We start from the raw sequence: 24461 nt of genomic DNA, 5'->3' as shown, positions 1-24461 counted from the left end.
CAACCTTGGCGAAGGATTGCCGAGATGGTCAAGAGCCTTGATCGCAACTCGGACGCCCCGCCGAATCCTCCCGGCGACCATCTTCCACAGTTCCCACATCAGGAAACCCGGGAGTCAGGCACCAAGATTCGTAGCGAGTGTGCATCTATCGTGCTTCACTGCCAGACTGGGATCTAGGATGATGGTACCTTGAACCATCCATCCTGATCTCCACACAGGTCCGCCGGCGTCTGAACGTGGGGGATTGCTTTCACTTCGGCCGAAGGTCGAATCAGTCACGTCTTTGTGACGGCTGCAGCGCTGGGGGGCTGAGATAGTGGGGGAGACTTTGGTGTTTGGGTTTGCTGCAGGCGTAGGGAGGTTGTGTGGTAAATACCGGAGTGTGGGTCTCGTTTTGGGTTTGGAATGGGGGCTGAGGATATGCAGCCGTGGTGTCTAGCTAGGTGTGGCAGATGAGTGATGTTGGCGAGTGCATTGTGGTGGCTGGGGGCACATGGGGCTGTGCTGATATCGCGCGACAACAACCTTAGAACCTGGTAGCTGAAGTCGCTTAGGAGACCGTAGTATCTGCCCAGGTGTCTTGGGAGCGCATTTTTTGGAAGACCAGGCAGACGCTGCATCTAATCATGGTATCAAGTTGCAGGAGAGGATCTGAGCTAGTATGGAAGCAGAGAGATTTCATTTTGATGGTGCGGAATATCATGGTACTCCGAAATAGTCCAGTTACGGTAATATAAGTCCCAGAAATGCGTACGTAGGGGAAAGTCTTTTTTAGTTTTGAACTTTCGTGAGCCCAGAAGACAAAGGAGATGTACAGTAAGGCGAGTCGAGTAGCTAAAACTTCGTGCAAACGCCATTGAGAGGGTATCAAAAATCGTATCCGTAGCCGTTATGTCGTGACTCCGCCAGTATTACCCAAAGCGACCAGTTCGATGTGTTGTTAACTCCTTCATGCCTCATCTTCGTCATCGTGCTGAGCGTCTTCGTCTTCATCGTCATCTTCTTCCGCGCCGCGCTTGGGCTTCCCATCGCCCAACTTCCATCCTCCGCTCCGGTCAACCTCAATGAGGCCCTCGGCAACGAGCCACTGCTCGAGTTCTTTGTCATGCTGCCAATCTTTGATGTCAGTCGGGGCTCCGCCCGCCTTGCGATCCTTTTCTAGGTGGCGGCCGACATGTTCCATGCGCTCCTCCCATCCGCCAGATTCGAGGAACTGCCGATCACAGAACAAGCATGATGACCGTGGAGGTGGAGATCGCAGATGCGTGTAGCACCGTTTCTGATGTTCAGGGAGGTTGTCTTCGGTGACAGGGTACTCGCGCTGGTTGTTACGGGGGACAGCATGAACAGGCGCAGCGTGCATCCTTCGCAGATGCTGGGTAAAGAGGTCTTTGCGATTGAAGTCGTTGTAGTAGACAATGGAGCTGTTGGCGCTGTCCACATTAGTAGGGCAGAGGTCGCAACGCCAAAATCCGAGGCGAATGTGCTGCGTGCTGACGTGTCGCTTCCACTCGTTCTTGGATGCGAATGTGGAGGAACAGGAGTATGGTGCCAGTGGGCAGGGGAAAGGTCGAACAGCGTTGTTGTTTCCGCCGTTGCTTGACGCGTTCACACTGGCGCTCGCTGGCGAAGACATGGATGAACGACCCTTCTTGACGACCCGTGCGTTGGAGATGCCGGGTGCAGTGGAAGCTACTCGTGTGCCAATGCTGCGTTTGTGAGTGTGCTTTGTGCTCGAGCAGCTGCTTGACTGCGACGTGCGACGCCTGCGTCTCTTTGAGGTCGGTGACGACACGGCGGGCTTGTATTCGGAGTCGGACCCATCCTCGTCACGAGAGACCGGTTGAACCGATTCGGCATCTCTCATAGACTCTCCAAGCCCAGAGTCATCGCAGTCTTCCATCTTGTGGCCCATTGTCTCCTGCTCGTATGCGAACTCGATCTTCAGGTCTGATTCTTCGACAGACTGCTCCGGTTCTTCGTCGGGGGCGTACTGGATCTCTCGAAGGGCAATACCTGAACCGCCTCCCATAGGCTGGTCTGCAAAGGATGCATTGGCGTTCTGCTGCTCTGGGTAGGACATACCGTGGGCTGGGTAGCCCACCTGGCTCGTCATAGAGTACCGAGCGAACATGTTCGATGGTTGCAATTCGTCTCGAGGACTAGCACTCCAACTGCCGCTTGAAGCGGACCAGATGGTGTCATCTGGAGAGCATTGTCGACGGTGTTCCTCCGGGGTAGGCCACGGCGACTGTGGCTCCAAGGGTCCGTTGTGCTCGAGGTATTGGTTCTGCATCGAGCCTCCACAATGCTTGCTGAGGTCACTGTGGAGGTATTCGGGAGCAAAAGGCAGCGTACCATGGAAATACCGTTGCATGTTCGACATGTCCTGGGTGTTCTGTTCTTCAAGAGGAAGTTCTGTTCCGAAGACATTGACCACCTTGGTCCCATATTGGCGAGAGTAATCCATATGGTTGTACTCGTTCGAGTAAGATGGCCACGAGCAGCTTGAATTCAAAGGACCATCTTCCGCGACTTGGATTTGTGGGAGGTCGTTGAAAAGGTAGTGTGCCTCCATTTTATGTTCTGGCACTGAGATTGCACGCTGCTAACAGAGCAAGGACGACGTAGTGCTGATGATGGATCTCAACCTAAGGTGGTTTTAGAGAGTAAGACCAACCAGGCAGGTCCTAGGAGCAAGAGTAGACGGTGGAGTAGGCTAGTAGTGGAGGTCTTTGCTTGGCATGAGTAAAGGATAATCATGTAGATTACTTGTAATAACGTACAACAGCTGCGGGGCGAGAGAGTGCGGAAGCAGCCACGATTTAAGGAATTACGAGGAAGGTGTAAATAGGGACGCCAAAGAGTACAATAAGATTGATAGCGGTGATTGAAACGGGTAGGGGGCGAAGCAGTGACGCGAAGGCTGCTTGTTGGGCGAACCCGCTGAAAGTCTATGGCGAACTGCACCGCCTTCGAGCTTGCCGGTAGTGTGCATCGCAGAGAGCTCGCGTTAGTTAGTAGCATTTATGCTGCTCTAACTATTCACTGAGCGCAGAGCCGCACTAACCCACAAACGCCGCGCTACTCAACCCGAGCAACGACCCGGCCCCTGCATCAAACCGGTGAAGCTCGACCGACCTCCAGTGACTAGGGTCTGCGCCGCTGGCAAGCCACTGGCCGTGGAGGGGCCTGCATGGTCATGGGGAGGTACCTGCCAGTGCCTGCGTGGGTCGGCAAAAAAAAAGGAAAAACGCCAGGTCGGGCAGATCATTACCATGAAGCGCATGGGTCCAGAGCTGCGAGCCGTGAGACTCTGGGGTCAGGGCCGTTCTGCGGTTCGCATCGTGGACGTTGACTGCTGGATGCGCGGGCTGGATGCTGGTGGTCCCTCTCCCCCGCCGCCACTGACATATCTGGGCCTTTGGGGGGTGGAAGGCGTGAGGAGGCGCTCGTGATACGTGAAGCAGAGGCGGGACTCACAGTTGACACAGATGGACCCATCAATCTCCGCGCGTAAGGGCATCTATATTTGCTCGGTGGTGGGAGCGGGCTGAAGGAGACGGTCCCGAAGCCGCGATGCAGAGCGGATGGCTGTCCGGAAACGCGCCACCATGGGTACCCGATTTGAACGACTGCGACGACGAAGCCGCAGGATTAGGAGCTGAAGGAGACGAAGGAGGGGTGAGGACGTGCTTCATTGGAGGAGGGGGAGAGTTGGCAAGGAAGGCATCCAACCGCCCGATTCAGGCGCCGACTCGACCAGGCCTGGGACAGCCGCTCCCTGTTGGCTCGATGATCCGTGGTGAAGCTGGCCCGACAACACCAAGAGGGCGTCCGCTTCTGCACGGCGGCCTGGACGCAAGCCAGAGGGAAGCATCGGGAGCGCGGAAGGTTGAATCGGCACGTCGATGGGCCGTCGCAGACGACGCGAGACATGGCGGAGAGCGCCAGAACACGCCTTGGAAGACGCCCGGCGCGTGCTGTCGCGCTCGTCCACGCCTCGTAAGGCCATCGCGGGCGCCCAGTGCCACTCCTCGCGATGCTGCTGGACGGGGAGTTGGGGGCGGTGCTTGGGTGCTGTGCCGCACGTATTGATGGCGCAAAACCCACCCGGCCTGCATCCACGGGGCACTGCGGCCCCTGCAGCCGAAGCGGCGGGCGTGGAGAATGCACGCGGGCGTCTAGAGACAGCGCGTGGCCAGAAACCACCGCTTCTGTTGCGTGCGGCTCTCCGGCGAGTGCTGATACTCGCCCCGAGATGGCAGCCACACGCCCACCCGCATCCTTGATCACGGAACCCAGCCATGCTCGCCATCTGAGCGAGCCAGCGCCCTGGATTGCACTCGGCCTGTCAAAGAGCTGTCATAGTATTTGGCTATCGCGGCCGACGCCTCCTCCAGGCACCTCTGTGGCTGCACTTTCTGACTCCCTGACATGCTCTCTCCATCGACGTGGGATGAACGCTTGACCACGGCTTGCACGGCCTCCTCTGTGGCACGTCGCTTGCGTTCCGTTCTGGGCGTTCCATGTCCCCGATTCATTCCTGAAGACGTGGTGCTGCACCCCCTTCGAGACCTCGCTTCCCTTGCTCCCTAGACGGCCATTTTCGCAAGGAGTCGGTCCTCGACCCCCTCTAGAATCCACTGGTGCTCAATCACTTCCAGATTTTCGGCTTCGCTCAGAAAGAGCTTGTCTGGGTCCTGCTCTGGGCCCATCATCCCCGCGCCCGGATTGACCTGACCCATCTGTTGCGTGACTTGGCTTGCAGCTACATCGGCAGATCGTCAGCGCTGCCTCACTAGGCGGATCGGTGGCTGCCGCTGCGGCCGGGCTGACTTACCGTTATTGCTCCCGAGGATGAAGTTGTAGACGGGCTGCAGCCCGAACAGAGTCAAGAAATACCAAGACAAGCTGGACACCCACCGCACGTCCAGATCACGCGTTCCAACGCCGGATTGCAGCATCGATTTGAACTGTGGCGTCAACGGGAACGGCAGCTTCACTATTGGGCCCCAATGTTAGCACGCCCTCACGAAGAAATCATGCCACTCAACCAGCCATCTCTTGCTTGCACCTGCAATGGCTAGCTCGCAAGGACGAAAGAAAGAACACAGAGGGTACGTACTTATGACGAATCCCGAAAAGAACGCGTTGATCCACCCCATAATCAACGTCTGCGGCACCATCATGGCCATGTTGCCCTTCATCATGCCCATCATGCCCTCCATCATGGCTGGGTCCGACATGGGGTTCGGTCTAGGTTTGCCCCTCGAGTCCGGGTCCGCTAGGAATTTCCCCTCTTGATATGCCGACACCATGTAGGCCTTTCGAGCCTGGAAGGACGATGGCGAGAGCACATTGGCGTTTGTGCGGAGATTGATGCCGCGAACGAGGGAGCGTTGCTGGCGGATTTGTGGGAGGGTTTGCTTCTTCGGCGCAGTTTGGAGGAGAGTCATGAAGTAGTGGCGGAGGAGACCAGTCAAGACCTTTAGCGAATTAGTATACGCGTCTAAACACTATTGCGACGAGCGCACCATAACCACCGTGATGGGCAGCAGTATCCAATAACTATGAGGTCGATCAGCGAAATCCCATCCAATGCCGCATTCCGACATCTACTCACAAGAGTGCGGGATCCCTATGGATCGTCTGCACCACCGGTTGTCCCATGTTGGAAATGTAGAAGCGATGCCGCTTGCCTCACTCCAATGTCAACGCGAAAGGCAGCTCGAAGGTGATGATGTGCAGAGGTTGGGTTGAGCGGACCCTCTTTCCATCAGCGAGATGCATGACAGGGATCAAGCGACTTGCGTTTATTTGAGACCACCTTTCACCACAAGCTCCAACAACACCACATCGACGAAGCTCTGAGCTCCTCCGCACAGCAGCAATCAAGCTTCAACAAGTCCACTGATAACCCCCGGGGACTTCTGCCTGCAATGTCAGCCACAACCAAGATCGCAGTCCACTCCTTAGCGGGTCCGCGAATTCCCAAAACCCCCCGACCACCCCTCCAAGCTAACCCACTCCCAGATCTGAAGAACACCACCGATGATGCTCTCTCAAACTACCTCACCTCCATAAAATTCCAACGATCCCACAGGCTAATAGATGTGCGCCTCGCCCTCGGCTACTCCGCCGTCATCCTCGCCGGCGGCCTTTTCTACTTCGACTGGAAGCATGGCCCGCAAGCTTCGAAACCGTACGCCGGGCCCGCAGTGGCAGCGTACTTTGCGCTGAATGCGGTGTTCTCGTATTGGGTGTGGATGGTGGAGAAAGGGTGTATCTTTGAGGGGAATAATACGACAGGGAATGTGAGCATAACTATTCCTCTTATACCACTCCTATACATCTACCCCAAGAGGCAATTTCCAAACAATACCACCAAAAGAACCGAATTGATAGGCACAGGTCCGCATCCTCTCCACTTCCAAAAAGTACGACCCAACCTACTACCTTTCCGTCACCTTCACAGACACCTCCGGCAAAACGGATACCCGTGACGTCTCCGCCTCCTTCTCCCGCTGGTTCACGTCAGACGGCTACTTCGTCGCCAAGCCGTTCCAGCAGTGGCTCGCTTCCAATGTGCCGTCCATTGGCGCCGCAGACCCGCAAAACATTGTTGAGGAGATTGGGAGGGGAAGCGCGGCAGAGGAGACTGGAGGCGTGAGTGTGGAGGAGATGCTGAGGATAGCGGGAGTTGCGGGGGCTACGGGGGTCAAGTCGAAGGCGGGGGGAAGCGGAAGGAAGAGGAAGGGATAGATGGGTAGTATTTGCTGGTGCATTGAACCGTTTAAGAGGATATTGGGGGCTTTGTGACCGGAGCGGTTTCGTCGAGAAGACCTATTTGGTTAGATCTAGTAGTTGTTTTGCTACTTCTGACGAAAAGCGTTCTTGTCAATAAAAGCGTATGTTGGGACATTTACATGACCGTTCCTTTTCGAGTTAATCACCTGAAGGATTAGACATCCTCTTATCCAAGTCTTATAACTTCCGGTGGTTCTCTACCTAGATGTAATAAGCAATGCAACTGGTTAATCCGCTTTCTCTTCTTCTACTCCCATTAGTCCCGTTAGTCTCCCTATTCTCCATACCCCTCGACTCTCCATCGAGTTAGCTGTCACCAACTCCACTCTTCCCCTTCACTAGTCGCATCACCAGCCAAACAGCTCCCTAAACTCAGTCATATAGCCGAATACGTACATTGCTCAGGACAGCCAGCTATACCCCGATGCCGCCTTCAACTTACTCCAGTCAGCGACTACAGATCTTGGCTGGTTCGAAACACAAAGTACAAAAGCTTGCTACCTCCTCTGGAGCGCTCACTCCTATTACTTTAAGCTCTTCTCCATAGCACTCCCTAACCCCATATAGTATACCGCTATGGCTGTACGCTTTTCGCTCTTACATGCAATACCATCTTGCCCTTTCCCCAGCCATGTATGACAACTATTGCTCTTCGTTCAGGCGAAGCAGTGTGCTTGCAGATCCCTCGGCGAAAGCTGGGTAGCGGCGTTTTTTAAGATCCCCCTATCAATTATTAGGGTCTATGTATACTACTACGAGTACTACGTCGTCATGCCTCTGCTCGTGAAGTGACGTCGGCTCATGTGAAGCGCCTAGCTAACATTGCTAGTTGACACTGCTAGGTGTCTTTTGACTATCCGACTTATTTGGAAGTATGGTGTTAGTAGTATGCAAAAGTGACTTCAGGGGTATCCCTCATCACAAGTAGAAGAAAGGCTTCTTTAGGTTCAAGTGGATTTCGTATTCGATAAACATACTAGGCATAATGTGGTGCTCATATCCACAAACGCTACATGATCAGGCCAAGCGCCATACAATGCCCAAACCGTGGTTCCTTGAAAAACGCCCAGAATGCCTACCTTCCCTTTCGACTCAGCAGCCTTTCCTACATTTCCAATCTCCGGCTGACGTAGACGCCTCCTACTCATCCCTCTCAAGCAACGGCAGCACCTCCAACTCCCGCTTAATTATCCGCTCAAACTCCTCCCGCTCAATTCCCGCGGCCCGCGCCAGCCGGAACAGCGACTTCATATCCGTGCTGATGTGCTGCTTAATCGCCATTTCCGCCTGAGTACTCGCCTCCGCCTCCCTTTCTAGCCGTTCTACAGAGCTTGACGACCCAGCCGACGCCGGCCGCGGGTGATTCAGCGCGCTGCCCTCATCCCACGGGTTCTCATGCTCGGCATGCTCGAGCGCAATGCCGTTCGCTGTGTACGGAGGTGGGAACGAGGAATCGTAGCCCCTCGGACCCGGGTTCGTCGTTTCTGCCGGCTCCGTCTCGGGCTCGCGAGGAGGTGGTCTTGCTGCGCCTGAGAACTCTCCACCTTTCAGTGTCGACTCTCCAGCCACAAGCCCCTCTTCATCCGGATCGTGCGCGTCGAGCGCGGGCTGCACTTCCGCAGCGTAGCGGGCGAAGTACTCCAGCTCCGCGAGCTCCGATTGCGACGGCAGCTGGACGCGGGAACTGGCTGGCGGAGGGGCTGGCGAGCGCTTTTGGGCGGGTGTTACGCCGCCGGGGGTGCGGTCGTAGGAGGCCCAGTAGTCGTCGTCGTCGTCTTCCGCGTCATTGCCCTGGGTTTGGGCGGGCGCTGAGGCGGTGTGGTGTCCGTTCGTGGTGCCGTTGGCCTGGGGCGCTTTCCGCGTGAAGCTGGGCCCGGCGTCCTCGTTTGCCTCTGCAATGCTCTCGAACCATCGTGCGCCGTCCTCGCCGTCTTCTATGCCCCGCAGCTCGGCGAGCCGCCAGCCCTTGTCGTCGCCTGTGCACCAGAGGTATGTGGGGAGGAGCTTGAATTCGTCGAGGACGAGGCGCACGTGCAGGGTTTCGGGGTCTAATCGCCGGTAGAGGATGGCTTCTGGGTCTCTGAGTTCTATTTCTCCTGAGACTGGATGCGGTTCTAGTTGTATTTCTTCGACGATGCCGGGGAGCTTGGAGGCTGCGTGAGCATCCCAGCAGAGGAGGGGGAGCCAGGACTCGGAGGAAAGGAGCTGTACTCGCTGCCGCAGGATCGGTGAAAGGAGGGGTAGCAGAGCTGGCGGAGGCTTGCTTGAGGCGAATGCGGTCGGTAAGCAGGCGAGGAGAGGTGGGAGGAGGTCTCGTGGAGCGGGGGGTGAGAGGTGTTGGATCATTTTCGGGACTTTGGCGATGGGTGACTTATCGTGGAGGAAGTACGGAGTGGCAGTTCCAAACTATGTACTTGCGCACAGGTGTTTCTATGTAAGCTGCTGTCCCCTGGTCCCGTGGTAGGTTTGGGTCTTCGTTCCACGGATTGGGCGCCTGAACTGTGGGACGTGGGCGTCGCAGCTGAGTGACGATGCTGTCACATGCGGGCCAGATGCGAGTCACAGCGCGTGCCTATTGTTGCGACGACACGGGGAGGGCCAAGGAGGAGAAGAAATATAGGAAGAGTAGCTGTGGAGAGAGGAGTGAGGATGCATATTGATAGCAATTCATCGAGTCTGCTGGAGGTGTGCTTATGGCTGCCTTTCTTAGCCTCCTTCTGGCCGATCCTGAGGAACCAGGATGTCCCGCTTTCCCGCTTCTGCTTGCCGCCATGTTGTTTTCAACACCACGCGGAAAAGCTTAGGCTTGCTGTCTTCTCTGCCCACCATCTCATCAATCCCGCTATGTCCAATTCAGCTTCTACAAAGTGACAGCAGGAGCCTGTTCAGGACTAGTACAGGACCAGAGGGTCGAAAGGAGAATCTGGGTTCCACGGCTTTCGGCTTCGGTGCATTTCGGGAAATACCTTCGGAGATGTACAGATACATCTTGGTGCTCCTGGGATCTAAGAAAGACCGGAATTAACATCAAGACGTACCCTACGGAGGCCGAAGCATACATACAAAAGAGATCCGGACCTCAAAACGTCCTGTTCTAGGACATCGCTGTGGTACCAAAGACCCTCAATCCCCGTACCTATTTCAACGCTGCTCTGGCGCAAACATCATTCAACTTCGTCTCGGTCAACGCCAATCGATGCCGCTGTGGTCACGTCCGAATGATAGGAGAACATAAAGTTCTTGTCATTATGCTGCTAACGCTAGCTTTATTGATTGGCCCATCGGCTCTCCCATTCAGTATCCGGGATCATTGGAAGAGGGCTTTGGGAACCATCAGCTCAAAGATACACTTTAATATTAACCACTTTACCAAGCACTCGCAGGATTGCCATCTTGATGTATTTGATACTATTGAAGCTCGAAGGAGAGGCATACGCCGCCGCGGGGCACGATTCCCGTCGAAGCATGATTATGCCTTAGCTCTGCTATCGATTATACTAAGATTGCGATTAGATCGGTTCTTACGATACGTTCACGAAGCTTATTCTGAAACGAAGCCCTAGAGTCAGGATTATAAATGTCTGGATAGTGAAGGCATCCCCGTCAGTGGCCCGCTACACAGCCTCAAACTTCACCTCAACTCACACTGTGGTTGCGTGGCCGTTTGCGAAGTTAGAATCAGAATGACGCGCATACAGGTAGCAATGAGGTCCTTGAGAAAAAGCACTAAGAGCATGCCCTGCCATGGTGGGTCTTCATCTAATTTTGGGTGCTGATATGCATATCGCTAGCTTCCGCGATGGAATTGGGAAAGAAACCCTAGCGGCGAGCCAAAAAGCTTCCAGCAGCTTGTTCTCGGCTCTATCCAGACTGTACGTCATGGGACTAACGGGAGCGACGTCGGGCTTTCGAAGGAATGCAGGACTGTCACCGCTGTCTCCTCTATCTGCACACTCGACATTGAACGATTGTGTGATTCTGGAAGAATCATGCTCAAGGTCAGGCAATTGGGGCTGAGCAGCATTGGATTCAGCAGTCGATACTGTTGTGTTGAGGTGCATGAGATCCGGTCAGAGGCACAACTCCAGCGCTCTCCATGCTGATTGCATCCCCCGTCAAGACTCGGTTCTTGCAACTATCAATTTATCTATCTCGTGGGGCAGACGTGCGGGATTTGATCGGGCTACTGCTTGCAGACTGCACTTCATGCGTCTTCTGCAAGCATATGTGGGGGTGCACGCGAAGTCAAGACCCATAATATGGTGGTCTCTGTATACAACCAGAACAATGCAGCCGATTCATGACTGAGATGGCACGGACGAAGCCGCGAGAGTCCAGCAAGAGTGCCGGCGTGTGTGACCCAGGCGGGTTTTGTGGTGGTGCTGCCGTCTAAGCCTCCCCAGACACGAGACCAAGCGTGGCTGAGGCGAACGAAAGCATTCGCAAATCTGCCTCGACAACGACTAGCAGGCTGCGTAGTGCTGGCAGTAGTGGAGTCCGCTGCTCTTCCCCAGGCCTTTCCGCGACCTCGTCCCGTGTGCAGACCAGCCCGTCGCCAGTCAAAAGACGAGGACCAAACGCTGCCCGTTCAACCCCTTCCCTTCTTGGCATCACCACCGCTGGAAACACGCCGAGTCAGCCTGACCGGTGCCCGAGAGCAGGACAGTCCACGGTTGCTGCGGTCGCGACATCATCTTTGCATTCCGCCTGGAACCACTCGCTGGCGGAGTCTGAGACCCGGCAGACGCTCGAAACATCGCCTTAGACGAGCGGCGCTGCTGGTGTGGTCGCAACGTTCCTGGATCCGCTCAAGGCTTCTTTTTGAGGCTTAGCGTATTGCTGGCACAAGGCGCACCCGCAGACCGTCCCAGGGCCGTTCATAGCGGCAGCATTGTCCACTGTTGCCGCAACTTTTGAGCCTGCAATAATCTTCGTCTTCTGTGCCTGTTCTCGCGCTTCTTGTTCACCCTCAATATCTCGCGCGACCTTTTCTTGCTTCATTGCGTCGAATCGCCCGTCGAGTCCTCAGGCGGCTAGGCAGCACTCGATGCCACGATAACCCACAGCCTCAGTCACACTATCTACTTTTCGCACGTCAGGACCGGCTCCAGGGACCCTCGGTGCGCAGAGCATTGCTCGATTTCTCCAGTTGTAGACTGGATTATCCCGCGTGGGCATTTTGTGGCCAATGATGCCTGCGATGGAGTCACGATCCCCCTCATACACCAACGGCAATATGCCTCGCCGCCAGGACGAGAACCACTTTCTGTCTTCCTCGCCTTCAGGGAATCAGTATCTACCGAATGATGACGGGTCATTCGCCTTCTCTGCGGAGCCTGTAATAATGAACTACAACACCATGGGCGCATTGCATTCAACTGAAGCCACAGAGAACTCCGTTTTCACCCCCAACACTGGCTCATCCTATGACTCGCTCCACCCCGATGTCATCAATCAAACCTACGCACATCAGCCGAATCAGTATGTCCAGCACCAAATGCAGCATCTATCTGGAAACTCTGCAGCCCATAGCCTCTCGCCGTCCGTGAACTCGGTGCACGACCACGTCAGTCCCGATGGATATCTCAGTGACTCTATCTATCAGGATTACAGCCAATACACCACGCCAGGTTACGGAGACCCGCTCCTAGAGAATCCACTGTTGGAAAATCAACTGGGGTCGCTCCTCCATATCAGCGAGACCAACCAAGGCAGCCCGTACGATGGATCCTACCGGGGCAGTGCCTCCATGCTTGGAGTAGATGCCAACTCGATGCGAGGGTTCAACCAAGGCCAGCCGTCTCTATCGTCTGCGAGATCCGACTCACATCTTTTGTCGCCAAGCCTGACCAGCAATTCGAGCCCAGTGATTGGTGATGAGAGCGCGAATAATCTCGCCGTAGCTGCTATCAGGCTCACCGGCAACGAGTTTCAGCCACAATCTACCCCTTCGCCTGCCATGTCTTCTAGTGCTCGATCAAACCCCCACCAGCAACAGCACAGCCCGGCGCTTACTAACAGCCCTGGCGGAGCTGGCGGCGGAGTGTCCCTTGCAAACCCTCAGCCACGGGCGCCACATCTTACAAGCCCCATTGTTCGCGTGGAGAATTACAGTCGTGGGGAATCACCCGCCAGGTCCGACATTAGTCGAACCATGAGCAAGAGAAGTCATGGGAGTCGAAGATCTGGCACGCATCTATCGCCATATCCGGTAGACGACTCTTCTGATGATGATATGGAGGAAGAGCCACCGCCTGCCAGGAATGTATCAGTTGCCGCAGAAAGAAGGGAAGATGGGTCCTGGCTTGCGGATAACAGCTCTGGTCAGGCTGGACTAAGCCCTGCTGATCGGGAGACCATGAAAGATATCTACGTACCAACCATTGAGGAAGTAGCCGAGCAACGTCTTATAGCAGAGAAAAAGGCTGAGGTTCAAGAGTGGCTTACCAAGAGCGAGGTTGGGAGTGAAGCTGGAGATATCGACAACGATGCCCCAGCAGTCCGAAAAAAACACACCACCAACCGGCGCCGAGCCAAAAGCCATAACGATGCTAGTGTGCGTCAGACTCTAGGGTCTTCTCTCGGCCTCGGTGTGCAGACTATATTTGATGACTCTGGAATCCCGGGACCAGGGGTATATGTTGATGAGCGGAGCGAAATGGATGAAGACGAAGAAAAGGATGATGAAGACTACGAGCCGGAATCTCCACCCGCCCAAGTCGAAGTAGCTGGAGCGGAAGCGGAAACATCGTATTTTCCGCCTGTCGCACAGAACGAAGTCGCTCCGGAAGCGCCGGTAGGCACTCGGCCCTGGAATGACGTTCCTTTCCAACCAGAATCCTCTGGTGATCGCTATCAACCTCCTACTTCAAATGCGGCCATGATGCGGTTCCATCAACGGGCGAAGGATATAGAATCGGCGTCGCTTGCAGCTACCATTGGCTCACGCCGCGTGAGTGAGTCTGATCTTGGCAGTCTATATGCTGCTGGGGGCGTATCGAAGCTCATCGCCTCGGACCTGAACCAAGCGAAACCTAAGGACAAGAGTAGAGACAGACGGCCAAGCTTCTTAGATAATATTCTTCCAAAGCGCACCGTTAGTAACAACGTTTTGAAGCGAAAAGGAAGTCATCCAACAGCACCACCGCAAGCACCAGACTCCACACTACCCAAAGTGAAGGAGCCTCAACCATTGTTGGAGAAGCCAAAGAGGATAGGAAGTTGGGGCCGTCCGAAGTCGCCGAGGCTTGATACCAGTGTAGCACAAAACACTAGGGATGTTGGTCCTCCGGGCTCTGGTAATCTGTCTGCTACGTCGGGCCCGTGGGCGCATGCCAAGAACGCCATTAGACGAAGCAGGAGCAGGAGTGACTTAGGCAAATCACCTGGCCTTGCCGAACTGATGACACAACACGGTGGACCACCGATGCTGACACTTGCATCACCTTTAGCGGACGCCGAAGCAACCAAAAATTCTCCACTTCCAAGCCCTGGCGGCGACGACGACGAAAACAACATGGACGACGAAGGTCTATCAGAAGCGGTCATTATGGATCTCAAAGTCCGTTCGGATCCCATAATACCCACTTACGAAGGTTTCAAAACCCATGCCAGACAACTTAACCCAAGGCTAGTGGATTACATGGTCGAAAGGATCACGCAGGAGCAGATGAGGCGGTACAAGCGACTCCTAGAGTTCAAAGTGAAGCATCTAAATGCTGTGAAGAGTAAGAAGTGCGCGTCCACGAAAGAGTTCTGTGTGGCTCTCGGTGGGGAGTCGAAATTGCTGCCTCCTCGGGCGGGCAACAAGGACTCCGATGCACCTTTCATTGGATTCCAGATCACAGCCCCTGGAGCGTCGGACGATGATGGCGAGGCCGCCCCGGAAGGAACCGTCATCTCTGCGCAGTTCCCACAGGGTGTTCCATTGCCTCCTGTCAAAAGGCTGCCAGCCGAGTTTGAATGCCCCCTGTGCTTCAAAGTCAAGAAGTTCTACAAGCCATCTGATTGGACGAAACATGTGCATGAGGACGTTCAGCCCTTCACTTGTACTTTCCCGAACTGCGGTGAGCCCAAGTCGTTCAAGCGCAAAGCGGATTGGGTCAGACACGAGAACGAGCGACATCGACAACTCGAAAACTGGACATGCTCTGTAGCCGATTGCAACCACACTTGTTACCGCAAAGACAACTTCGTGCAACATCTCGTTCGTGAGCACAAGATTGCTGAGCCACGAGCACGCACAGGTCGGTCGGGAAACAGTACAGCGCGTGACACATCTGCACATCCGGACAACGCCTGGTCAGGCGGCTTTCTTAGTGGAAGTCAGACTTCGAAGGACCCTTCGGACGATGTCTGGGCTCTAGTAGAGAAGTGTCGTCAGGACACTACGAAACAGCCTAAGGATGAGCCTTGCAGATTCTGCGGTAATATCCTCAACAGTTGGAAGAAGTTGACAGTGCATCTGGCGAAGCACATGGAACAGATCAGCATGCCGATTCTCCCTCTTGTGGAGCAGAAGCATCTCAATGCAGATACCATCATTAGCCCGGTCGTAGAGATGCCCGAGCATGCTAGAAACCAGATTCCTACACCGATCAGATCGCCCAACGACAATCCGTCCAGGTACAATCCGGGCTCTGCGATGCCACAACTTGGTGCTGGATTCGACGCAGCAACCTACGCGCAATACTCGTCAGATGTTTCCCAATCTAGTCTCACGGCTCCGGTCATGCACTCGTATCCACCGCCACAATTTGCGTACCGTGGCCAACAACAGTCACAGAACCCATCGTTCAGCTTTCCCATTGACCAAACGCAGAGCTTTGCTGTGCGCTCGTACCCGGGGCTGCTTGACACCAGGCAACGCAGCCCTCAGGGCAATGGAGCACAGTCATCGAACCAAGCATACCGTGGGAACATGCAAAATAGCGCTGCGCAATATGCCCCAATCACTCCGGTTTCAGCAACATATGGACAACCACAGGTGTTCTCCTCCCCGGTTGACACAACGCCATATTCCAATGACATACCGTCAGCGTACTTTACAAATGAGCCACAGAGCATTCCCGCAGCACCTCCAGTTGGTTTGAATGGTGATGCCCGTCTTGGGTATGACCAGAGCAGCGGTGTTCCATACTCGTCGGCAGGGTACCAGCAAATGCCTCAGTACATGCAGCAGCAGCAACAAAACTATCCCTACCAGGGGCAATGATATCTACCGACCGTTTTGGGAAGTGCTTCGGCTATTTAGGGGAACATGTAGTGGTGGATGTTTCTTGATGGAAACGATGTTTACGTCTTAATGTCATGATAGCGAAATGTATCAATCATAGACCGATTTGTTGTTCTCATAGCATCGCGGGGCTAGAGCACAACGGAGTGATTATGTCCTTCTTTATGAGCGTTCTGTTGTATGATTTTACTTGGATCTAATAGGCGTTCGGGTTTCTCTTGGGGTTTCTAGAGACAGAGCGTAGATACCTCCCTCTCTCAGGCCAACATTTACCAATCGGAATAGTAATCTCCAGTTTCAAATGATTGGTCTTTTGGCAGGTAGACACTAGGTGCCATGCGGCATTTAAAGTTCACGAACGGGCCCGCTTTCGAGCCTGAACCTGGCAACATGTGGCAGACACTGCCGGTCCGCCTCGATTGATGCATGGCGCTACACCATGCACCATGCGCCAGCAGAAACGAGGGCGGGCGGGGCGTTCCGAGAAAGATATACTGCAATCAAGCGCCGTGGCTCCAGCAGGTCGACGGGGAGGACATACGTAGGCGCGGACATCCAGATCTCGGATTCGTGCCACGATCGGTGACGATGCATACTCTGCGGGCGGGAGTTGAGACAAGAGGGCAGCAGGGCGTCGACTCAGCCACCTTGAGGGACTGCCAAGCAAGGCGCCGGTCACCCAAGCCGGAGGGCGCCCACGCAGGCAGCAACAAGGCAAATCGGTTGCCTTCTTTTCTTCTGGAACCACAGCGCGGAGGCCGCCCTTTATGCTCGCACCATGAGCTAGGGAGCCTCACTCGATCTGCCTGCCAGAGCCATGAGCCCCCACTGAAGTCTGCCGCGCACTTTCTGCACCCATTAGTTCCGCATCCGATCACCGCCGCTGTCCTCCTCGACACCTCTACGAGTTTCCCACACCGGCGACCCTGTGCAGCCAATTATTCGCGCTTGCGTTGAGCCTGGTGCTTGCGCTACGTCCCTCTCTCGAGAGCACTTCACTCGTGTCAGCCTCCAAGCGGTGTGGACGCCGGAGTACTAATGCACCCTCCTTGACGCACCGCCGTCGACCTCGACCTGTTGACCTCTCCGCGCCTGTCTAAGGCTTCTCATTAGGCTCAAGGCTGCAGGCGCTCTCTTTGGTAGGTCGCTTTCTTCCGTTCAGCTTTGCGTTTGTCTCTCTTGAGCATCTCCGTCACCGCTCATCGACTGCGGTCGTGTATTTCTCAAGTCCTTGTGCCTACTGAGCAAACATCGACGAGTCCTGTTGCACCCCTGTGACTTTGAGGGCTAACATGTCCTAGACTAGATCGGACATGTCGCAACAAGAGCGTTTACCCCAGTTTAGTTTTGCACCAACCGATGTAGGCACCCAAGGCCCTTTTATAACAGGCTTCCTTTATTGACGAGATAAGTACTTCAATGCCTCGACGCCCTCCTCAGCAAACGCTTTGCATCCGCAATGGGGGCAAAGCATCGGGGCTCCGGGCCGCTTAGGCCTTCGCCCTTCCTCTAGCATAGATCCCTTGCAATCAAGAAGGAGAACTCCCTCGACATCTCGGTCTGAAAATAACTATAGTCAAGCCAGCCGTCCCGTCCGCCTTGCTGAGAATATCAATCCCGTAGACCCTGGCCTGGATAATGGACTCATTAGTGTTGCCCGATCGCACAGTAGAATGTCCACGTCGAACTTACACCAGGCTCCTGATCCCATAGCTCGTTTCTACGCCGAAGATGCCAGCCCATGGAATCCCGAGAAGGTTTTCCGAGGTCGTGTTCCTGGCCCGAAGGATGGGAGAACCATGCCCTCAAACCTAGTTCCTAACCTGGAGTTCAACAGTTACCGTGATCATCCTGGTTCAGAGCTTGAGAGTACTGGAACTGGCGTAGCTGGGGACTCTGGCTACGGTACTCTTTCACAACCCGCAACGCAATCCATTGCAAGCATGGAACCTGCAGAGTACAATCAAGATGTTCCAGCAAGCATCGACTTCCGTTTGACTGAGTTCAATTTTGCGCCTGGATCCATTCGTCCTACGAATCATTTCCGAGCTGAAAAAACCGATCGTACTAAGCCTACCAAAGCCAGGAATCTCAATCTCAAAGCTCTTACATGTCCACAGTGCGGCGACGTAGCCAAGTGTAAATCCGAGATGAAGTAGGAGCATCGCATATTTCTTTGCTAGCCGAAGCTGATACGTCCTACAGGAAGCATCACCTCAAGCATGTCAAACCATATAAATGTGACATCAGAAACTGTCGAAGGGGTACGAGAGGGTTCACCACAATCAACGACCTGAACCGGCACAAAAAAAGCGTACACAACATCACCGTGGGCGCTGCCACGAAGTCATACCAGTGTGCGTCTGAGCATTGTAGAAATAGGGGGAAGATATGGCCGCGGCTGGACAACTTCAAGCAGCACATACATCGAATGCATAAGGATGAGAACGTTGAGGATCTGATCAGACGGTAAGCTGAAGCTAAGGCTGTGATGAACGTGATGACTGACGTTATCAGATCTTTATGTCATGAGAGCCAACGCTCGGACTCTCCAACTCCTCAACCCTTGTCAGTAGCACCTATGGATACGACACTTGCCGGCATTGGTTTCGAGAGCTTCTCAATGCCGTCATACACTGCTTCTGGAGCCGCAAGCCTTACGTCCGATCAAACTCCACAGCATTGGGGCGATCTAGATGTTAGTCATGACTTCGAAATTGATGATAATCACCCATCCACAAATCACGAGTACTATACCTCATCTTCTCAGCATCCCGACCAAGGAATGCCCTCTGGTTACAGGCAATCTGACAATGGCCAGTCTAATCACATGGAAGGAAACACCCCTAGTCCGTGGAGAAGTAGCTCAACAAGCACCAACCTAGGAGTGTTGGCTGACGTTGCCTGTAATGCGCCTCCTCAGGTTTCTTCAGGTAGCCCATCAGCAGGCAAACTTCCTCAGCGGCCCACAGCTCTATCTGGAGAGCCTCAAACCAAGGCGGAGCAGCGAAAGAGAGCCGTTCTTGGCGAAGTCTCAAAATACATTGCTACGAAGATTCCGGAAAATACCGAAGGGAAATCCCTGGATAAAGCGGTCTGGCGTCTCCTCAGCCGTGCCACTGGTCTAGACAAAAAGGATTCTCCCCTCTCTATGAATGATTCCAATAGCAATCTCTCTGATAACGATCGATCTTCATCATCAGACGATTCGGCAGAAGGTAGCCTCGAAACTATGTCGAAAGCCGACCTAGTGAAGGGCCTTGAAGCTTTGGCAAAGGCCATCAAGCGAGACAAAGGTCATAAGAACTTGGTTGGTCAACGACAAAGGCCTTTTTCTGGCAGTAATGAGACTTGCCCGGAGTGCAACAAAACTCTGCCTCGTAGATGTGATCTCAAGTGAGCATGCGTCTCAACTTCCTGATCATCCTTCCCATCGCTAATGAAATCTAGGAAACACATGAAGCGACATACTCGGCCATACGGATGCACTTTTCCGAATTGTAAGAGAAGCTTCGGTTCCAAGAGCGATTGGAAGCGCCACGAAAACTCCCAGCATTTCCAACTCGAGACATGGCGCTGCCAACAGTCTAAAGAGCAGTCCTGCTGCGCCGAGCTCTTCTACCGCCGCGAGGTGTTTGAAGAGCATCTCAAGGAGAAACATACCGTGATCGGCGAAGAAGCCGCAAACGAAGTCAAGTCCTGTCGCATCGGCCGTAACGGCCAGGGCCAGTTCTGGTGTGGATTCTGTCAAAAGATCATTCCGTTACAGAACAAGCGTTCTGCAGCATGGGATGAACGGTTCAATCACATCGATGAGCATTTCAGAGACAAGAAGGACATCACCACCTGGTTGTGTCTGGAGGCGAGGAAGACGAAGGAAGAAGTGATGAAGGAGATGGATAAAAACTGCTTTGATTACGATGATGATGCCGGCGGGGAAGATTGTCAGGACGATGATAGCCCTTCAGCCAGCCAGTCGATAGCTAGTCAGCACCGAACTCCACCTGATGGGTCTAACACATCTCCGATCTTGGTTGACGGATCACCGGCGCGCTCTTCTAATCCTCGTAAACGGCTTTTGAGCACCGATCCAATCTCGTCTTCATCCTCCGCAAGACTCCCGGCAAAGAGGAAGGAAATAGTTCGCTACTGCGTAAGTCCACCACGCCTCACGCAACTCTCCGGGAAGTGGTTGCTAACCTCGCTCTCTACAGTGTCAATGTACGCTAGGGCCATATTCTAGCAAGCTATATACCAGCTGTTTGGACTGTGAGCACGAATTCTGTGGGGATTGCTCCCGCAAGGTTGTCGCTTGCAATTTGCTGGAGAGCAATATCGAATTGAACATTTTTGCTCATGAGAATTGAAGTACGGGTGAGGTGTATTGTTATGGTGTAGAACGGAAAAGAAATACCGCGAGGTTCTAAGCACGAGGTTTGATGGTTTGCAATGTCTTTTGGATGATATTTATATACCCACAAATGCTATTATTTTCACGACTGTCTTACTATCCTCTCGTTCATCAAGCTTATTTGTTCTGAAGAGTGAGAGAAGACTTCAATAACAGCAGACAAGGTGAGTATGCAAAATCTCTCAATTTGTTACGCTGTAATCAAATTCCGCGGCCCAAATCCATAAGTCAAGGCCATCCCCCAACGCTCCCGCTCACCAAATCCACGACCACCGTACGATTCACCATGGACCCCAGCCAATCTTACACCAATCAATTCAAAGATTACGACGACACGATGCCCACGACGGCTTCCTCCCATGCCAACTTCGCCAGTTTCGAGAGGCACCTCAGCTTGGACGAAACCTTCGATTCGTCGCCCTTCCTGACCGATGCGGACATCGCCGAAGCCATCAACGCCCTCAACGTTGCGCCTGCCACCTCGACCGCTCAGGAGTCAACATACCTTCAGGGCGACATGGGCACCAATATCTACCAGGACGCTGATTGGCCGCCCTTTCGCAATTCAGACGAGGCCGCCATACAGTCCTTCACCGCCGGAGCCTCCGTTATGCCAACTCAGAGCCCTTTTGCCAGCTCAGCCTCCACCCAAGACGTCTTTCCGAACACCCACCCTGGCTTCCATGGCGCCGCTCATTCGTCGCCCTTTCAGCTCCAGCATGAGACATTCATGCAGCCGGTCATCGACACAGCCTCTACCATGCCACTCCAGGACCTCTCGGCTGCTTGGGGCCAACCATACCTTGCTCCGAATGATCTGCCCTTGCCTAGTCAGGCTGGTGGCGGTCATTTGGATGCCTGGTAGGTTTTTTTTTTTTTCAACTAACTGTACCTAGGAACCATTCGGTCCGTATAGCTAAGTTTTTTTCAAGGTATGTGCATACATCCGTCCCTGCACCTTTCCTTATCACTCCCTAGTCGCCCTCTTACGCACCCGCAGAGCCGCTCTCGTTTCCCCAGATAACATCGATACACCAACCAAATGGCCCTGCACATGGCACGAGCCTTGCCCGGAAGTCTTCAAACGTCTCCCAGACATGGAGCGTCACCTGAAGAACGTCCACATCAAGGCTGAAGAGTCTGAGCATTGGTGCCATGACGCTACCTGTCTTCGCAGCGCGGCTCGTGGAAGAGGTCTCGAGGGTAGAGGACGCGGACCCTTCTATCGCAAAGACAAGCGTGATGAGCACGTTAGGAAGGTTCATGGAGAAAATGCTATGGAGAAGTGAGTTAGTACTACTGTGATGGGACGAGATGGGAGGAAGTCTCGTGGAGAGGTCATGGAGTAGTGAGGTGCTACTGAGGGGACGAGGCGGGAAAGTCGAGAGCTGGAGGGGTCCTCTGCGTTTCAACAACGGCACGAGAAGGGCAACTTGATAACTGGGCTGGTTTACTGCATTTCAGTGACGGGATTTTGTTAGTAGTTGGATAGAATGCTATTTGTCTTTGGTCTGGGACTTTGTTTTGAGATAAACTCAGAACGTGATGCGTGATCATCCATTTAATGGCACCGTGCTGTTGTTTGCTAGACGTGGAGCATACCTCCTACTCCGTTTAGCAACTTGAGCTCAATAAGAACGGACGGATCATCCACCTCGCCTTCTGCCAGAGCTCTCAAACCTAACTCAGTTGCAACGCTGCTCTACATTCTACCATCTCCTCCACGCCTCCTATCCTCCCAACCCTCTACTCTAGCATCTCCATGCCCCACCGCCATCAATTCCACTCTACCCTAAACAACTCGCCCACATGCCCCCGGCAGGTCCCCCTCCTCACAACGCTACCATGGCTCCCCGCCCGGACTCTCATATCTGCTTATCCGCCCGCTTCTCACACTCTATACACACAAATGTATCGTGGTACTTCACCTGAAACTGAACGACATGATACCGGGAATGTACAACGCCAACAAGCAGCAACAAGATCATGGGGGTCTATCGTGTTCTATGAGCGCTGGATCCTGTTCGCGTGTCTCGGTGGATGTATCCACAAGTTAATCGCAGGCGCTTGACAGAGGGTAATTTGCTGGACTTCTAGGATCGGTATTGGTTGCGTGGTATCAATCTAGGCGTTTCGTTGGTGATGGAGTGGCGTGTGATAGAGGGACTTGCTAGGTTTAAGTCTAGTTTTTGATAAGGTGGGATGCGGGGATTGGTTCTGTTTAGAGCATGACACGGTGGGAGCCTTCACTATAAGCAGCAATTAGAGAGAGAAAGCGGAGACCAGGGTAAGGGGGGGGGGGGGGGGGCAGGGAGGAGAGACAGCCTGCAATACGCAAGATATCAGCCGCCATATCAGACAAGATACCAGACCACAGGAGGCTTCACAAGTCTATAAAGAGTGAACCCTTCCCATTCCAATCTATCTTTCAAGAATAAAGATACCTGCATTACCTACCTCCCTCACACCCCTCCCCTCCCTTCCCTTGATTCACGCAACAACCAAAGCCCAAACCGCATTCGCAGTCCATTACACTCCGTCTCCCCGTACCACTCACCCTCACACCCATTTACACATCTCTATACTGCTGCACACTCATCGCATCCTTCCTATCCGGCACCCTCACCGTTCTCGTCTCCTCCACAAACCTAGCCGGCCGCCCATCCTCGTCATGTCCCCAAACCTCCTTCACATCAACGAACTCCACAGTCCCATTTTCACTAGTTCCAGAGTCGGTGCCGTCCTCCCACGGGGGCTTGGTAGGTGGCGGAGCAGGCGGAGCAGGCGGAGCAGGCGGAGTAGGCGGCTGTGGTGTCGGCTCGCGGATAGGCACGATGTAGCGGAATCCCGGGGTAGGGCGGAAGAAGCCTTCGTCCTTTGAAATGCGAGTGCGCTCGAGTTCGAGTTCGAGTCGGTTGACGGGATCGGCTGGTGGGGGGCTGAAAGGGGTGGGACGGGGGACGGGGCTGCGAGAAGAGGGTGGTTGGTAGTAGTTGTAGTCTTGGAGCCGTGTGCCTGTAGGTGATGGGATTAGCATGCTATCCCAGATAAGATGTCGAAGCAATCCAAGCGGTGGTAAATGAATGCATAGAGACTTACCAGACGGCGTCTCGTCCCTGCTGAAATGTGCGTCACCTCCATACAACCTCTCCCGTGATCGGCCTCGCCAGAACTCGGTACTGCTCTCCGTGACGGAACGTGGTCGCGATGGCGGTTGTGAAGCGAATTGAACTCTAGGTCCGCCTACTTCCACCATCGTGCTCTCCTTGCTCATACGCGACGACTTCTGGCGCGGAGGACTCTCATAGCGCGTATGACTCAACGAACGCAGTATACCCCTCGCCCTAGATCTGTCACGTCGTCGAAGGACTGGAGGCGGAGACGGAGAGGGCGAGCGATTACTGTAGCGGAACGCCTCGGGATGAGATGCTATACGCCTCTCTGCAGCTGCGCGCGATTCGCGCGTCAAGTATTCTGTGACCTCGATGTCAGGAGACCGTGTATGCGGGCGATGTCCGAAGGGAGAATTAGATCGGTAAGCGTCGAGCGCGCGGTGGACGCTCTCGCGGACTGTCTTTGTCTTGATGATTTCTCGCTCTGGTGAATGACTTGACGAGCTACGATGAACGATCCGCGTCCGGACCTCTCGAACTGGACTTGGTGAAGTGGAAGAGGTACGAAGTGTGATCCTCGTCCTGCTGTGCCCTCGAGCACGAGGCGCCTCGCGACTTGAGGAGCGTACTCGCCGAACAACGATCCTCTCAGAGCTGGTAGATTTGCCTCTAGTTCGTCCGCGCTCACGATCAGGGCTCGTGATCTGGATCCGGATCTCACGCTCCTCTGGAGATTTGCGGCGGACAATACTTTTTCGGCGGATGACACGACGGGGTCTTCCACGCTCTTTCTTGTCGCACTTCGCGCAAATGCCTTGGATCGTGGGTTGGCCTGGGATGACCGGGAAGTGATGGTGGAACTTCCTAGAGCGCGGCTGGTTGCATTTGATAC

General features: G+C 54.3%; 12 protein-coding genes across 12 annotated transcripts; 6 read left to right on the top strand and 6 right to left on the bottom strand.

Annotated features, from left to right (window-relative positions):
- On the bottom strand, positions 1-760 carry BDZ99DRAFT_465614 (uncharacterized protein). The gene has a single exon (XM_033720586.1). The coding sequence runs from the start codon at positions 618-620 to the stop codon at positions 276-278; it is 345 nt and encodes a 114-aa protein (XP_033573807.1). The 5' UTR covers positions 621-760; the 3' UTR covers positions 1-275.
- On the bottom strand, positions 641-2534 carry BDZ99DRAFT_465613 (uncharacterized protein). The gene has a single exon (XM_033720585.1). The coding sequence runs from the start codon at positions 2468-2470 to the stop codon at positions 950-952; it is 1521 nt and encodes a 506-aa protein (XP_033573806.1). The 5' UTR covers positions 2471-2534; the 3' UTR covers positions 641-949.
- Positions 2535-3611: 1077 nt separating this feature from the next.
- On the bottom strand, positions 3612-4669 carry BDZ99DRAFT_86396 (uncharacterized protein). The gene has a single exon (XM_033728979.1). It carries the CDS (start codon positions 4316-4318, stop codon positions 3698-3700), a length of 621 nt encoding a protein of 206 aa, XP_033573805.1. The 5' UTR covers positions 4319-4669; the 3' UTR covers positions 3612-3697.
- Positions 4377-5765, bottom strand: BDZ99DRAFT_422074 (uncharacterized protein). The gene is made up of 5 exons (XM_033716971.1): positions 5627-5765; positions 5538-5571; positions 5129-5489; positions 4844-5005; positions 4377-4771 (listed from the first exon to the last, which is right to left on the bottom strand). Exons 1-5 carry the CDS (start codon positions 5671-5673, stop codon positions 4596-4598), a joined length of 780 nt encoding a protein of 259 aa, XP_033573804.1. The 5' UTR covers positions 5674-5765; the 3' UTR covers positions 4377-4595.
- A 177-nt stretch (positions 5766-5942) lies between these two features.
- Positions 5943-6765, top strand: BDZ99DRAFT_393924 (SPC25-domain-containing protein; the record flags this gene model as incomplete). The annotated part of the gene is made up of 3 exons (XM_033715863.1): positions 5943-5982; positions 6037-6317; positions 6415-6765. The coding sequence occupies 3 exons, from the start codon at positions 5943-5945 to the stop codon at positions 6763-6765; spliced, it is 672 nt and encodes a 223-aa protein (XP_033573803.1).
- A 988-nt stretch (positions 6766-7753) lies between these two features.
- BDZ99DRAFT_465610 (uncharacterized protein) lies at positions 7754-9484 on the bottom strand. The gene has a single exon (XM_033720584.1). It carries the CDS (start codon positions 9154-9156, stop codon positions 7951-7953), a length of 1206 nt encoding a protein of 401 aa, XP_033573802.1. The 5' UTR covers positions 9157-9484; the 3' UTR covers positions 7754-7950.
- Positions 9254-9854, top strand: BDZ99DRAFT_86313 (uncharacterized protein). The gene has a single exon (XM_033728978.1). The coding sequence runs from the start codon at positions 9352-9354 to the stop codon at positions 9679-9681; it is 330 nt and encodes a 109-aa protein (XP_033573801.1). The 5' UTR covers positions 9254-9351; the 3' UTR covers positions 9682-9854.
- On the top strand, positions 9855-10469 carry BDZ99DRAFT_86312 (uncharacterized protein). The gene has a single exon (XM_033728977.1). The coding sequence runs from the start codon at positions 10029-10031 to the stop codon at positions 10371-10373; it is 345 nt and encodes a 114-aa protein (XP_033573800.1). The 5' UTR covers positions 9855-10028; the 3' UTR covers positions 10374-10469.
- Positions 10470-12769: 2300 nt separating this feature from the next.
- On the top strand, positions 12770-16024 carry BDZ99DRAFT_393434 (uncharacterized protein; the record flags this gene model as incomplete). The annotated part of the gene is made up of 1 exon (XM_033715844.1): positions 12770-16024. The coding sequence occupies one exon, from the start codon at positions 12770-12772 to the stop codon at positions 16022-16024; it is 3255 nt and encodes a 1084-aa protein (XP_033573799.1).
- Positions 16025-17844: 1820 nt separating this feature from the next.
- Positions 17845-20412, top strand: BDZ99DRAFT_523400 (uncharacterized protein; the record flags this gene model as incomplete). Its single annotated transcript, XM_033725801.1, has 5 exons — positions 17845-18200; positions 18251-18514; positions 18563-19441; positions 19496-20198; positions 20260-20412. The coding sequence occupies 5 exons, from the start codon at positions 17845-17847 to the stop codon at positions 20410-20412; spliced, it is 2355 nt and encodes a 784-aa protein (XP_033573798.1).
- Positions 20413-20998: 586 nt separating this feature from the next.
- BDZ99DRAFT_86274 (uncharacterized protein) lies at positions 20999-21352 on the top strand. The gene has a single exon (XM_033728976.1). The coding sequence runs from the start codon at positions 21067-21069 to the stop codon at positions 21319-21321; it is 255 nt and encodes an 84-aa protein (XP_033573797.1). The 5' UTR covers positions 20999-21066; the 3' UTR covers positions 21322-21352.
- A 1578-nt stretch (positions 21353-22930) lies between these two features.
- BDZ99DRAFT_465606 (uncharacterized protein) lies at positions 22931-24056 on the bottom strand. Its single transcript, XM_033720583.1, has 2 exons — positions 23556-24056; positions 22931-23471 (listed from the first exon to the last, which is right to left on the bottom strand). The coding sequence occupies exons 1-2, from the start codon at positions 23710-23712 to the stop codon at positions 23026-23028; spliced, it is 603 nt and encodes a 200-aa protein (XP_033573796.1). The 5' UTR covers positions 23713-24056; the 3' UTR covers positions 22931-23025.
- Between the last annotated feature and the right edge of the window lie 405 nt (positions 24057-24461).

The sequence above is a fragment of the Mytilinidion resinicola genome, assembly GCF_010093595.1.
Source record: "Mytilinidion resinicola strain CBS 304.34 unplaced genomic scaffold BDZ99scaffold_15, whole genome shotgun sequence".
In the NCBI taxonomy this organism is placed as follows: domain Eukaryota; kingdom Fungi; phylum Ascomycota; class Dothideomycetes; order Mytilinidiales; family Mytilinidiaceae; genus Mytilinidion; species Mytilinidion resinicola.
Note: the sequence above shows the minus strand (reverse complement) of the source record. Positions and strands in the feature narration are given on the sequence as shown.

Bases quoted from the DNA above. Each gene is read 5' to 3' on its own strand.
- BDZ99DRAFT_465606 (XM_033720583.1), bottom strand. From the start codon at position 23,712: ATGGTGGAAGTAGGCGGACCTAGAGTTCAATTCGCTTCACAACCGCCA. The intron at 23,472-23,555 runs GTAAGTCTCTAT...CATCACCTACAG, and splicing joins CAGGGACGAGACGCCGTCTG to GCACACGGCTCCAAGACTAC.
- BDZ99DRAFT_465610 (XM_033720584.1), bottom strand. From the start codon at position 9,156: ATGATCCAACACCTCTCACCCCCCGCTCCACGAGACCTCCTCCCACCT.
- BDZ99DRAFT_465613 (XM_033720585.1), bottom strand. From the start codon at position 2,470: ATGGATTACTCTCGCCAATATGGGACCAAGGTGGTCAATGTCTTCGGA.
- BDZ99DRAFT_422074 (XM_033716971.1), bottom strand. From the start codon at position 5,673: ATGGGACAACCGGTGGTGCAGACGATCCATAGGGATCCCGCACTCTT. The intron at 5,572-5,626 runs GTGAGTAGATGT...TCGACCTCATAG, and splicing joins CATAGGGATCCCGCACTCTT to TTATTGGATACTGCTGCCCA. The intron at 5,006-5,128 runs GTACGTACCCTC...GGGGCCCAATAG, and splicing joins CTTTTCGGGATTCGTCATAA to TGAAGCTGCCGTTCCCGTTG.
- BDZ99DRAFT_465614 (XM_033720586.1), bottom strand. From the start codon at position 620: ATGCAGCGTCTGCCTGGTCTTCCAAAAAATGCGCTCCCAAGACACCTG.
- BDZ99DRAFT_86313 (XM_033728978.1), top strand. From the start codon at position 9,352: ATGCGGGCCAGATGCGAGTCACAGCGCGTGCCTATTGTTGCGACGACA.
- BDZ99DRAFT_86396 (XM_033728979.1), bottom strand. From the start codon at position 4,318: ATGGCGAGCATGGCTGGGTTCCGTGATCAAGGATGCGGGTGGGCGTGT.
- BDZ99DRAFT_86312 (XM_033728977.1), top strand. From the start codon at position 10,029: ATGATAGGAGAACATAAAGTTCTTGTCATTATGCTGCTAACGCTAGCT.
- BDZ99DRAFT_86274 (XM_033728976.1), top strand. From the start codon at position 21,067: ATGCCAACTCAGAGCCCTTTTGCCAGCTCAGCCTCCACCCAAGACGTC.